This window comes from Caretta caretta, chromosome 11 (assembly GCF_965140235.1).
Source record: "Caretta caretta isolate rCarCar2 chromosome 11, rCarCar1.hap1, whole genome shotgun sequence".
Lineage (NCBI taxonomy): Eukaryota > Metazoa > Chordata > Testudines > Cheloniidae > Caretta > Caretta caretta.
Window position 1 is genome coordinate 75,295,480 of NC_134216.1, and position 14,128 is coordinate 75,309,607.

General features: G+C 47.4%; 1 protein-coding gene across 6 annotated transcripts in view; it reads right to left on the reverse strand.

Annotated features, from left to right (window-relative positions):
* SH3BP4 (SH3 domain binding protein 4) overlaps positions 1–14,128 on the reverse strand; it is a 142,718-nt gene that overhangs the window by 7,370 nt on the left and 121,220 nt on the right. For all 6 annotated transcript variants that reach the window (XM_048869755.2, XM_075118177.1, XM_075118173.1 and 3 more), the window contains exon 4: positions 1,015–1,203. In XM_048869755.2, coding sequence (XP_048725712.2) covers positions 1,015–1,203 — 189 coding nt within the window. The remainder of the gene's footprint in view (positions 1–1,014; positions 1,204–14,128) is intronic.

Sequence of the window (14,128 nt, forward strand, 5' to 3'; positions counted from 1 at the left end):
AAAAAATCCAAAACATTTAATACATTTCAATTGGTATTCTATTGCTGAATTTTTTTTAATCACAATTTTTTTTTTTGAGTTAATTGTGTGAGTTAACTGCGATTACTCGACAGCCCTGGTTGAAATGCCATCAACTTCAGTGAGGCTCAAGCCTGCGCTTTGCTGAATCAGGGCCCAAGTCCAGAGTCGGGCTGTTTGCTCATCAGCTCGTGATGCTTCATAGCAAGGCGACCCTGCTGCTGCCAGAACCCTGCAGCACGCCCAGCCAAGCTGTGCAAAGCTGGACCCGTGGGGAAGAGGATGACGGCTAGAGGCCTGCCGTGGTCAGATCTCAGCCCAGCATACTGATCCCTATTTCCCCTAACAAAATGTGAACAATGAACCCAACAAGAGCCTCCGGTTTGGGGAAAAACCTCAGCTCAAGCCAGAGGGCAGCATAAGAGAGTGGGTCAAAAGTTATTCAAACTGAAGTGACCCCAGGATTTCAGTCAGTCATTGAGGTGCTATTTCTTTTTAAAGGAGCAGCAGAGAGATGACTGAAACTGACCAGCATCCAGCCCACCCCAAACCAAAACCACCCTGTGAGATGTGAGTACTGAGTCTACACTGGTGGGTTCATTGCTCCACTCCCATAGAGGTGTGGGGGGGGGGGGGGGGGGGGGAGGAGGGTGTGAGTGTCAATCAGGGCATCACAAGCCATCAGCAGGAACACACTGTGATTTGCCTCCCTTTCAGAAAGGGAAAATTCGACAATTGTGAAGAGGAAACACTCGCTCCCCCTGCAGGCAGCTTCTCAGACTCAAAGACCAATGGAGCTTCTTCTCTAGGGGCCACTTTCAGGCACACTTACCTCTCCCGATGGGAAGGAACCTTGCTCTGGCTTGCCATCGCCAAAGGAGCGTTCTTATTTGCTGACACCTCAGCCAAAAAAACAAAAAAGGCAGCCGAAACCAGGCTATTGCACACCACTAGTCACACTGCAGGGCTTTAAGGGATTTTAAAATCTAGTCTCACCTCACTGTCCACCACTCCATTCCTGTCTCGGTGGGGGGCTTCATAGGCATCCATCTGTTGTTTGGAGACCTTGGCTAGCTTCTCTGCCAGCTCCCTCCAGCGCTGAGCCACTTCCACGGCCGTGGTCAGGAGCACAAAGTCCTGAATGAGCCTGACGACCAGCCCCTGGCAGTCCATTTTCAGCAAGGCCTGAGAGAAGACAGAGCAAACCAAGTAAAGGTCAGCTACAGTCCCAGGGTTTCATCTTCTAGTAGCCACAGACTGTGTTCTCCTGGCACTCTAGCCTAGCAACGGCTGAGAACAGTGACAACTCATTTCTACAATGACAGCAGCACTTCCTTCTTTGCTCTCAAACACGGAGGTGATAAAGCCTGTGAGAGAAGGAAGCCAAGGCCATCCATACCAAAATCCAACTCAATCTCCCCTTCTCTGAAACCCAGCAGCAAGGCAAGTCTTGCATTCCCCTTTCTGGATGCATGGCTGGTTAAACAACCCCATCTGTGTACATAGGGAAATCTCTTTAATCATTAACTCCCCTCCCCCATACAACAGGTGGTGAAATACGGTCACTGGACCTGCCGGAAGAATTATCTCATTAAGTGGTTTCAGAGTAGCAGCCGTCTCATTATGCAAGGCACTGCATTTAGCCGTATGGAGTGGAAATCTATCAACTTCATGAACAAACTTGTACAGATACAGACATCATCTTCCTTTCCAAATGCAAACAGATGGACATCGTACCAAAAGGACTGAAGGTAAAAAATCCATTACAATCTACATACCACACAGACTATGCTGACAGCTTGCGTCACACGCTCTCAAAGAAACTACGGAACCACCGGATCAACATCCTCTACAGCAAACAGGGAAAGATTAAGAATGAGCTCTCAAAACTGGATACTCTCATAAAAAAACAACCTTTGACACAAACTTCCTCGTGGCTGGACTTTACTAAAACTAGACAAGCCATTTACAACACAAACTTTGCTTCTCTACAAAAGAAAAAGGACACTAAATTATCTAAATTACTACATGCCACAAGGGGCCACAGCAATGGTTTCCTTAACCCACCCAGCAATATTGTTAATCTATCCAACGATACTCTTAACCCAGCAGAAGAATCTGTCCTATCTCGGGGCCTCTCCTTCTGCCCCTCCACTCCCACGAACATGATACAGTTCTGTGGTGACCTAGAATCCTATTTTCGACGTCTCCACCTCAAGGAATATTCCCAACACACCTCTGAACAACTAATCCACAGAGACCTTCCTACCAACACTACAAAAAGAAGGATTCTAGGTGGACTCCTCCTGAAAGTCGAAACAGCAGACTGGACTTCTACATAGAGTGCTTCCGCCGATGTGCATGGGCTGAAATTGTGGAAAAGCAGCATCACTTGCCCCATAACCTCAGCCGTGCGGAACACAATGCCATCCACAGCCTCAGAAACAACTCTGACATCATAATCAAAAAGGCTGACAAAAGAGGTGCTGTTGTCATCATGAATAAGTCGGAATATGAACAAGAGGCTGCTCAGCAGCTCTCCAACACCACTTTCTACAAGCCATTACCCTCTGATCCCACTGAGAGTTACCAAAAGAAACTACAGCATTTGCTCAAGAAACTCCCTGAAAAAGCACAAGAACAAATCCGCACAGACGCACCCCTGGAACCCCGACCTGGGTTATTCTATCTGTTACCCAAGATCCATAAACCTAGAAATCGTGGGCGCCCCATCATCTCAGGTATTGGCACCCTGACAGCAGGATTGTCTGGCTATGTAGACTCCCTCCTCAGGCCCTACGCTACCAGCACTCCCAGCTACCTTCGAGACACCACTGACTTCCTGAGGAAACTACAATCCATCAGTGATCTTCCTGATAACACCATCCTGGCCACTATGGAAGTAGAAGCCCTCTATACCAACATTCCACACAAAGATGGACTACAAGCCGTCAAGAACACTATCCCCGATAATGTCACGGCTAACCTGGTGGCTGAACTTTGTGACTTTGTCCTTACCCGTAACTATTTTACATTTGGGGACAATGTGTACCTTCAAATCAGCGGCACTGCTATGGGTACCCGCATGGCCCCACAGTATGCCAACATTTTTATGGCTGACTTAGAACAACGCTTCCTCAGCTCTCATCCCCTAATGCCCCTACTCTACTTGCGCTATATTGATGACATCTTCATCATCTGGACCCATGGAAAAGAAGCCCTTGAGGAACTCCACCATGATTTCAACAATTTCCTTCCCACCATCAACCTCAGCCTGGACCAGTCCACACAAGAGATCCACTTCCTGGACACTACAGTGCTAATAAGTGATGGTCACATAAACTCCACCCTATACCGGAAACCTACTGACCGCTATTCCTACCTGCATGCCTCCAGCTTTCACCCAGACCACACCACACAATCCATTGTCTACAGCCAAGCTCTACGATACAACCGCATTTGCTCCAACCCCTCAGACAGAGACAAACACCTACAAGATCTCTACCAAGCATTCTTACAACTACAATACCCACCTGCGGAAGTGAAGAAACAGACTGACAGAGCCAGAAGGGTACCCAGAAGTCACCTACTACAGGACAGGCCCAACAAAGAAAGTAACAGAACGCCACTAGCCATCACCTTCAGCCCCCAACTAAAACCTCTCCAAAGCATCATCAAGGATCTACAACCTATCCTGAAGGACGACCCATCACTCTCACAGATCTTGGGAGACAGGCCAGTCCTTGCTTACAGACAGCCCCCCAACCTGAAGCAAATACTCACCAACAACCACACACCACACAAAAGAACCACTAACCCAGGAACCTATCCTTGCAACAAAGCCCGTTGCCAACTGTGCCCACATATCTATTCAGGGGACATCATCATAGGGCCTAATCACATCAGCCACACTGTCAGAGGCTCGTTCACCTGCACATCCGCCAATGTGATATATGCCATCATGTGCCAGCAATGCCCCTCTGCCATGTACATTGGTCAAACTGGACAGTCTCTACGTAAAAGAATAAATGGACACAAATCAGATGTCAAGAATTATAACATTCATAAACCAGTCGGAGAACACTTCAATCTCTCTGGTCACTCGATTTCTGATCTCCAAGTGAGTATCCTTCAACAAAAAAAATTCCAAAACAGACTCCAAGGAGAGACTGCTGAATTGGAATTAATTTGCAAATTGGATACAATTAACTTAGGCTTGAATAGAGACTGGCAGTGCTTGAGTCATTATACTAAGTGAAACTATTTCCCCTTGTTTATTCCCCCCCCCCCACTGTTCCTCAGACATTCTTGTTAACTCCTGGAAATGCCCCACCTTGATTATCACTTCAAAAGGTTTTCTCTCCCCCCACCCCACTCTCCTGCTGGTAATAGCTCATCTTAAGTGATCACTCTCCTTACAATGTATATTTTTTCATGGTCTGTCTGTGTGTATATATAAAATCTCCTCATTGTACTTTCCACTTTATCCATCCGATGAAGTGAGCTGTAGCTCACGAAAGCTTATGCTCAAATAAATTGGTTAGTCTCTAAGGTGCCACAAGTACTCCTTTTCTCATTAAGTGGATAAAGCACTCTGCCTCAATTTTAGAGGCAGAGCTGGGTGCCAGATCTGCCAGGCAAATGCACTAAATATTTAGCTCCATACTGCAGTTTAAGCCTGTAAGAACTGAGAAAAATAGCAGCATGTAATAAAGATAATTAACTCAACATGGTCAAAATACATTGGGGCGATAGTGATAGAAGAACAGAACAAGGCTTTCACTACAGAGAAAAAGAGGGTACAAGGAATAAATGCACCCAGGTACTTGTTAATAACCAGAACATCTGCTAGCTAAGAGCCGCATGCCAACGCCGAGAAGACTAGGTCTAGATCCGATGCCAGTGCCAGCCAGTTGCCTGGGCAAGTCAGAGATTTAGGTGGTGTGAAGGAAGCAGTCAGTCATTTTGCTGAGGACTCTGGCTCACGTTACATGGCTTTCATTCGGCACACACTAACTTTTTGTTCATGAGACTCGAAACTCTTTTAAGAGGAGAGTTTATTGATTTACAAGCTGTGATTTCTGAAAACCCTTCTCTGGGGTCGCTTCACCTAGGGACACTCTCCAGCCTCGCCAGTCTTTGACCAGTCCACAACGGACGTTGAATGAATCCAGAATTCCAGTGACATTAAAGACTCAACACCATGTGACCTCAGCCTGGCTTTGCACAGGACTGAGCAAACAGGGATGCAACCTGCAGAAACCGGCCTGTAAGTGCCAAGTAGGACTCTTGCCCATGACATTCCAACTGGCCTAGGAAATTAAGGGCTTAAATAGTAATGAACAACATAGAATCACAGAATCGTAGGACTGGAAGGGACCTTGAGAGGTCATCTAGTCAGTCCCCTGCACTCATGGCAGGACTAAGTATTATCTTCTAGACCATCCCTGACAGGTGTTTGTCCAACCTGCTCTTAATCTCCAATGATGGAGATTCCACAACCTCCCTAGGCAATTTATTCCAGTGCTTAACCACTCTGACAGTTAGGAAGTTTTTCCTAATGTCCAACCTAAACCGCCCTTGCTGCAGTTTAAGCCCATTGCGTCTTGTCCTATCCTCAGAGGTTGAGAACAATTTACCTCCCTCCTCCTTGTAACAAAAACTGTAATGTCTCCTCTCAGTCTTCTCTTCTCCAGACTGAAACAAACCCAGTTTTTTCAATCTTCCCTCATAGGTCATGTTTTCTAGACCTTTAATCATTTCTGTTGCTCTTCTCTAGACTTTCTCCAATTTGTCCACCTCTTTCTTGAAATGTGGCGCCCAGAACTGGACACAATACTCCAGTTGAGGCTTAATCAGCGTGGAGCAGAGTGGAAGAATTACTTTCCGTGTCTTGCTTACAACACTCCTTCTAATACATCCCAGAATCATGTTTGCTTTTTTTTGCAACAGTGTTACACTGTTGACTCATATTTAGCTTGTGATCCACTATGACCCCAAGATCCCTTTCCGCAGTACTCCTTCCTAGGCAGTCATTTCCCATTTTGTATGTGTGCAACTGATTATTCCTTCCTAACTGGAGTACTTTGCATTTGTCCTTATTGAACATAGAAATGACAGCCCGAATCAAACTTATGCTCCATCTAGTCCAGCATGCTGGCTGCAAAACTGGCCAGTACCAGTTGTTTCAGAGATTACACAATAACCCATTCATGGACAATTACCTACCTATGAGGAAAATCTCATCTTAGCCTCAGGCAGTTAGTGACTGATTTGTGCTCTGAAGTATGAGAGTTTATATCCCTTATTTACACAGGATTTAAAAAACGATTAACTGTAGATGAGAACATCCACCAGTGTCTAATCATTCTTTATGTCCTAAGCCCTTGGCCTCAGGGACATCTTGTGGCAGTGAGTTCCAATGGTTGTGTAAACATTCATTTCCTTTGCTCAGTTTTAAGGTTTGTTGCCTTTCAGATTCATTGGGTGCCCTCTGTTCTTGAGAGATAAAAGGCAGGTGTCTCGAGACAGGCAGAGTGAAGGTTGTGGTTCCAGAGCTACCCAACGCAGAACATGTCAAAGAACTTTAACAGGGACTCAGCTCAACAGTATCGGGAATACACACAATACTGGAAATGCACACAAACCGAAAGGGAGGCCAAGTGGATAAAATCCCCCAGCGGCATTTTAACTTAAACATGCTTGTACGTGAATGTGCTACAAGCAATAAAATATTTCCTCAAATTGCCAAAAGGTTTGTTTCCTTTGCATATTCAACCCCCACAACTACATCCCAAGGAGAAAATCATACTCCTGACACCATAGAGAACAGCACCCTAGGAAGAGAGAAAATTTATGTCTAGTTCCTAAGCTTTAAACTACCAAATCTCTCAGCGCGAAGTTCCCAGAGGCTCACATATTTATCACCTAAGAGTCTATCCTGCTCCCCCTGATAATCCCCCCTCCTGCCTGCCTGCCTTTTGAAATGAACCCTCTAGAAAGCAGCTGCAGAGCACTTGCATTGTCTTGTTCTCTAGTAAGCAGAGGCAGAGGGAAGGAGGACTGCAATCAAGTTATGGGTGGGGAATTGCGTTAGCTCTTCTAACCAGAGCTCTCACTGTATTCCCGTATCAACAACGGAAGTAATAAACTCTTGTGTTAAGCAAACAAGGTAAGAAATGAAGGCGTATAAAACTTTAAAAGTGTTATAAACTGCTCAGATAGGAGAGTGATGAGCTGCAGAAATATACTGGCATATCCTGCAGCGATGGGCCCGAACTCTGGAGCGACACTGTTATCAAGCCAATTGGGTCAGTGCCATCATTTCCCGAGGAAGATTTAAGACCGTCCCACCGGGGATTGGAACCAGCGTTTTCGCCTCCCGGCCGTCTCCTGGAAACTGCCAAACAACAGTTCAAGCGCAAATTCAGTACACTGAACAAGTGTGAACTGAAGTAGTTAACTAACAAACACGCCTACGGTCTCAGCTGAGAGAGCGCTCTCTCTGCATAATCACCTGTGTGCAGCGACCCCTGGATGAGTCCTCTGCAGGCAGCAAACACGGGACTTCAGCATCCAAAGCAAGAGTGCCCTAGATCACGCAGCAGCTGATACAAGGAGAACGCCCCTCTCGCAGCCCACCCCTCCTCATGCACACTGTGCTTGTCACAGCACTAGGGGGTACACTCAGAGCCCAGGGCACGTGGTGTAGGGGGGCCAGGCTCTCTTCAGACGTGTTCCTAGAGTCCCTTGGCTAAGCAGCTGGGCTGCCCCTGCTGCCTTTCGGGCTCAGCAATCCCACCATTTCAGGGCCCAAAGGCCAGATCATTACCAGGGGCTCCGACTCTCCTGCTCCTCAATGCTGCAAATCAGCTAGGAAGGAAGAAAGCCTGGCTTTGCAGTGGCAAGGCTGAGTCACTAATTGCACTTGAACACAAGCATTTCGCTGTGTTTCCTAGACAATTTGAGTTAATTACATATGTACAAACACAGAAACTACCCAGTACTTAGCAAACACTGCAGCAAGCCACTCTGATCTCTTCTCCAAGCAATCCATGGCAGGGATGTTCAGGAGAAAAGATGCCTCAAGGAGGCAAAAGATTGCTGCCTCTTTATGTTTTAGTCATTTGAATGGATAGTTAAATCTAATGGCAAGCCACAAGCAGCGTGGGTTAAATGAAGTAGACATGCAGACTCTGAGAATTACCCAAAGACTCATTTACAGAGAAGTCATCATAAAGCCAAATTCATGAAATATTGAAAGAAAACAGTCCCCTCTTTTTACTATGCCATCTTATCTGTAAGCAGTCAAAATAGAATTTATTTATTTCTCTAAAAGTCTGGCTGGGAAAATGCTGTCTAGTTTGGCACAGGGACCAGTTATATATTGTACATGTAACCCTTCTGCCCATCAGAGCTGATAGCAACAAGGGCCGGGTTCAGTATCTAGGGGTTCCGTTCCAGTAACACAATGCAAAACCGGCTCGTGCCCCCACCCAGTGACCTGGGACAAATATATACCACCCCCTAAGAGGCAATACTTCCCCTCTTGCAAGCACAGAGTCTGAGTGTAGCAAAAGCCTTTTAATAACAGAGAGACAAGGTGGCATTATGTTGGGGAACCACCACCAACAGGATTCATAACACAAACCATGAGCAAAAACCCACCCCAAACAAATTGGGCCGCATCCTTTCCTTTTGGTTCTTGAGTCCAGCAACCCAAAAACCACCCAAAGTCCCAAAAGCCCAACAACCCCAAAGTCTCTGTCCCTGGTCAGTGCAGCCTCAGAGTTCAAAAGTTTATCTGCAGAGTTTTACTTCCCAACCTGGGTGGAAATGGGGGGGGGAGGGAGGGTTAATGGGCATCTTACGTGGTCCAAAGCTGACTGCCCCTCCTCTCTGTGGGACTCCGCTCTGCTCCACCAGCCGTCCCACAAGCCACTCCACAATATATCTTCAGTCCCCCCGCCCACTTAACACAACACTCAGTGATTTCAGCTTGTAGCAGGGGAGCCTCTCTGCTGGTGCACCATTGGCCCAAAGTGAATTCAGCCCAGCAGCCTGTAACTAGACTCCTATTGGAATCAAAACTAGCTCTGATATTCCACAGTGGAAAGAGGAGAAGATGCAATTGGCATGTAATGCCCTCACCAGGGGCCTATACCACCGGGCATTAATACCTGTCCCCAGCCTCTCTCAATTCACTGGGTTTTGGAACCCATGACCCTTGCCTAACAAGTGTCTGCTTAGTTGATGGTGAGTCCCTCCATTGTAACAAAAGGCCAAGTACAGGTCCACTGTCCTTGATTCACATAATCAGAACAACAACAGTTTATTCTTCCTGTCCCAACAACAAAGAAACTGGGGCTCCTACAGCAGCCAAAGTGACCATCTAAGCGGGCTGGGTGTGCCTATGCAAATGAGATCAGCCCCTGAAGTTCTTTTCCACAATCCACCACAACTCACCACCAGATGTCAGGGTAGAGCTCATCCTGACTCTGCTTACATCCACATCCACCCCCAGCGTGCACACCCATGGGTGCTTACACATCAATTAATGGAAATTAGTAAATTATTCTCTTACGGACAGCCATAATTACAATACTTGTTTTAGGGCGCCTGCAAAACTCCTTGCAACTGCAGATCTTAAACCAGTTTTTAAGTAAGAGGCATATTACTAATGTCTGCGGAGCCCACAGAATTCGCGGAAGGACTCCCTCTTCCTTGCAGGAGCATGCCACAGGATCTCAGCTTTTCTGGATGTTTCGAGCCTTCCTGGCAGGGAAAGAGACTTTTCCAGCTGAACTAAGAGTACATGGATGCCACCAAGTCTTAGGAGCAACCCAAAGCAATATGTATCTGAGAGGTGTGAACGGCACCAATTCATCTCAGTGGATTAACTCTGAAACCTACAGACGATGATTGGAATATCCATGGCGCTCATATCACCTCTGATCATTTTAGCAGAAACACCCATCTCAGGTACTTCTCCGCCAGCCCTGGATTGCTTCTCTCGGTGCTAAAACCCCAGCTGTCCCTTAACCAGCGGCAGCTTCACCCTCCCGCTACAGCTAGGATATTATGAGTTATAGATACAAAAAGGCACCAAAAGCGGAAAGTGTGAGGACAGATCAAAATATATAAAAAGTCAGCACAAACGTGCTGTTGTACTGAGGGTGCGAGTCACGAGCCCCTGATGTGAACATGGCTGAAAGCGAAGCCAGGCCAGGGCAGGAAAGTAAAGCCAACTGAAGACTTAGCGTTTACAGAAGGGGCTTGGAGTAGAGACAGAGAAGGGAGGGTGGGTGACCGAGAAAAGCAGCCACAATCCAAGTAGATGGGGTGATGGGTTGAAGAGAGAGAAGGGGATTATGGGACCAACCCCTTCCCCTACCTTGCCCCTTCTGCAGAATGCTGAAGGGAACGATGCAATAAGTGAAAGAACTTGATAGATTAAAAAGGAGACAAGAATTCTAATTTCCAGAGTCTGTCCAGCACTAAAACCAGGCCAGGGCCATCAGGGCCCTGTAAATACCCTAGTAAATACGGCTGGGGATTCCCAGCCAGCGAAGGCAGCCCCCTTGGGCTGAATCCCAAGAGTGAATCGAAGCGGGTTCTGCTCTCTCTACGTGACCACTGTCCTCTGCCTGGGGCCTCCGGTCGTCATGCGTACGGGAGCTGTGGGAGCGCAGCCGAGGCACGACACCAGCAGATCAGAAGGGCGGAGTTTTACACCCATTACGCACGGGGGAACAACGAGCCATGCTGCAAGGCAGTGGAGACTCAGGCCTCTGGCTCAGAGCGAACCCTTGTGCTGCAGCACTACAGGGAGCTTCCTTGCTTTGTTCCCGAGCACGGGGAGGGCCAAGCGGAGCCTGTTGCCAAGCAGGACAGAACAGCGAGGGCCGGCGTGGGTGGGTGGTCTGCAGGCAAGGCTGGGCATGAATGAGCAAGGGGCCAGGAGGGAGAGTCTCTAAGAGATGAATGGAAGATTGTAGAACTACAGGATTGAGAGAGGTGAAAAACGTGAGAGGCACCCGGGGGCGTGTGGGGCAGGACATGTTCACAGCAGCCGAGCGATGTTTCGTCCTCGTGCGTCTACATCAGAAAGAGTCCATGAGTCTCTCTCACTCTCACCCCCCCTCCCACCCCCGCAAAGGCCCACAAATCAGGACAGCAAGAGCAACTGCTCCAGATCATCTCTGGCCTTTGGACAGCTCATGCCCTTTGCTGCAAAAACACATGCAATTAAATCACAGATACCTTTGCTTTCAAAGCGATTACTGGTCCAGCTGGGATTAACAGGGTCACAATAGACCTTAATCCCGAATCCGGCTTTTTTGTAGCTACACTTGCCCCTCCCCCGACCCCAATACAAGATAGCAAAACACACAGATTCATCTCTTAAAATACACTCAAAATATTCTGGTTTCCACAGACATCAGGATAAATCAGTGGCCTGAACATGGCTGTACTATTATTGTCACTGCTTGAAAGCACTACATTGACAACGCTCTTCGAAGTATTCATTACCCTCAGAGCTCCTCTCAGCCCTGCTACCAGATTAGCATGCAGCGCCGCACAGAACGGGGTTTGATATTCAAATGATATTTCAAAGCAGTGCAGACGAAAACACATTGAAAAGACATCTAGAGAGACAGCATTTGCATCCCAGCTCAGAAAGGCAGAATCCCATTTCCAATCTTCTAATAATGGAAAATAGCATCTGAGCAAAAGGGGAGTGGATTGCCCAGAGGGGAATTCAGTACAAAGCTTTGGCTGCTATTTAGCAACACGATGGTGTTTGCAGAATCATGCAAATTTCACCTCCCCTCCTCAGATTAATTTAGTGACTCTTCTCCGCATGCAAGACTCATTTCAATTTATGGAAAATCCATTTGTATCCCCAAAGGAGACAGTGCTAATTGCAGAGGGTGAGAAAGCTAGGGGCCTGATTCTCCATCGGCTCATATGGTCAGCGACGCAGCTGGCATCCTGCCTAGAGGATGGGAAGATGCACTTGGTGTGAGAGAAGTGATGAAGTCTGCAACGCAGCTGACCTGTTGTCCTGGCTGATCCCTGGTGTCCTGCTCATGGCTCTGACACTGACTTGCTGGGTGGGCATGGTGAACTCACACCCACTCCTCGGTGCCAACCGCCCTACCAGCCCAGATGGAAGTAGTTATGGAACGCAGAATATTTTGTATTAGTTAATGACTCCTGATGCCATTGAAGTTGCCCAGCACTCCAGAGGTTCAAAGCATTGTGACGCATTGGAGAACATTACTACATATTAGTCTGCGTCCCGTCTTTCTGCAGTGCCATAAATAAAGGTAGCTAGCAGGGGAGGCGGTGGTGGTACAGTAATTTTCACTAGAATACCCAGTGCTCTACAGAGATGCTATAATAAAGGATTCAGAGTAACAGCCGTGTTAGTCTGTATTCGCAAAAAGAAAAGGAGTACTTGTGGCACCTTAGAGACTAACCAATTTATTTGAGCATAAGCTTTCGTGAGCTACAGCTCACTTCATCGGATGCATACTAAATAATAAAGGGTTCTGCGGAAAAGGACCTAGGGGTGACAGTGGACGAGAAGCTGGATATGAGTCAGCAGTGTGCCCTTGTTGCCAAGAAGGCCAATGGCATTTTGGGATGTATAAGTAGGGGCATAGCGAGCAGATCGAGGGACGTGATCGTTCTCCTCTATTCGACATTGGTGAGGCCTCACCTGGAGTACTGTGTCCAGTTTTGGGCCCCACACTACAAGAAGGATGTGGATAAATTGGAGAGAGTCCAGCGAAGGGCAACAAAAATGATTAGGGGTCTAGAACACATGACTTATGAGGAGAGGCTGAGGGAGCTGGGATTGTTTAGCCTGCAGAAGAGAAGAATGAGGGGGGATTTGATAGCTGCTTTCAACTACCTGAAAGGGGGTTCCAAAGAGGATGGCTCTAGACTGTTCTCAATGGTAGCAGATGACAGAACGAGGAGTAATGGTCTCAAGCTGCAGTGGGGGAGGTTTAGATTGGATATTAGGAAAAACTTTTTCACTAAGAGGGTGGTGAAACACTGGAATGCGTTACCTAGGGAGGTGGTAGAATCTCCTTCCTTAGAGGTTTTTAAGGTCAGGCTTGACAAAGCCCTGGCTGGGATGATTTAACTGGGAATTGGTCCTGCTTCGAGCAGGGGGTTGGACTAGATGACCTTCTGGGGTCCCTTCCAACCCTTATATTCTATGATTCTATGATAAGGAGTGATCTAAAGTAAAGCTATGATGGAAAAGCTACCCACTGCCTTTGAGAACAATCTAGGAAGGAAGGGGGATGTTACTCTGCTTTGTACACTGGATTTCTCTAGGGCCAGGAGCTCTAGCCAGACAGATGGGATGCGAGTCCCCCCTGCCGCATTAGAAACCTGCAGCCCCCTGGTGTCATGTGACACTTCTGCTCCACTCCTGGCTACTGATGTCTTTGAAGTAAGTTCTTACCTAAGCAGATGTTATCAATGAGGCCACGTTTTCCATTCAGCATGCCAGACCCAAGTTATGCAACAGGAAATCCAGCTTGACATGGCCCCAATCCCACACCCTCTCCCCTCCTCCTGCCCCCCAGCACAGCATCCCTCCCCGTTTTATAGTATCATCACTTTAGTTCTACTCTGCCCAAGCTTTTGATTTTCAGGGCGCTATGGACTTTTGTATTAAACACGCCCAGTTGCCCTGTGGCCGAGGGCATGGGGAAGCGACGGGGTTGGAGACAAGCCATGCTTTGCGCACCGGAGAATACATCTCTCTCTCTCTCCACCTTTGGACATGGGCAGAAGTGACCCTAAATTTCAGCTAGGAGGGCAATACTCCTTAGTCCACACTCCAAAATACCTTGACAGTCACTAGCTGATTCATAGATACTAAGGTCAGAAGGCACCATTTTGATCATCTAGTCCGAACTCCTGCACAATGCAGGCCACCGAATTTCACCCACCCACTCCTGCAAAAAACCTCTCACCTATGTCTGAGCTACTGAAGTCCTCAAATCGTGGTTTAAAGACTTCAAGGAGCAGAGAATCCTCCAGCAAGTGACCCGTGTCCCATGCTACAGAGGAAGGCAAAAAA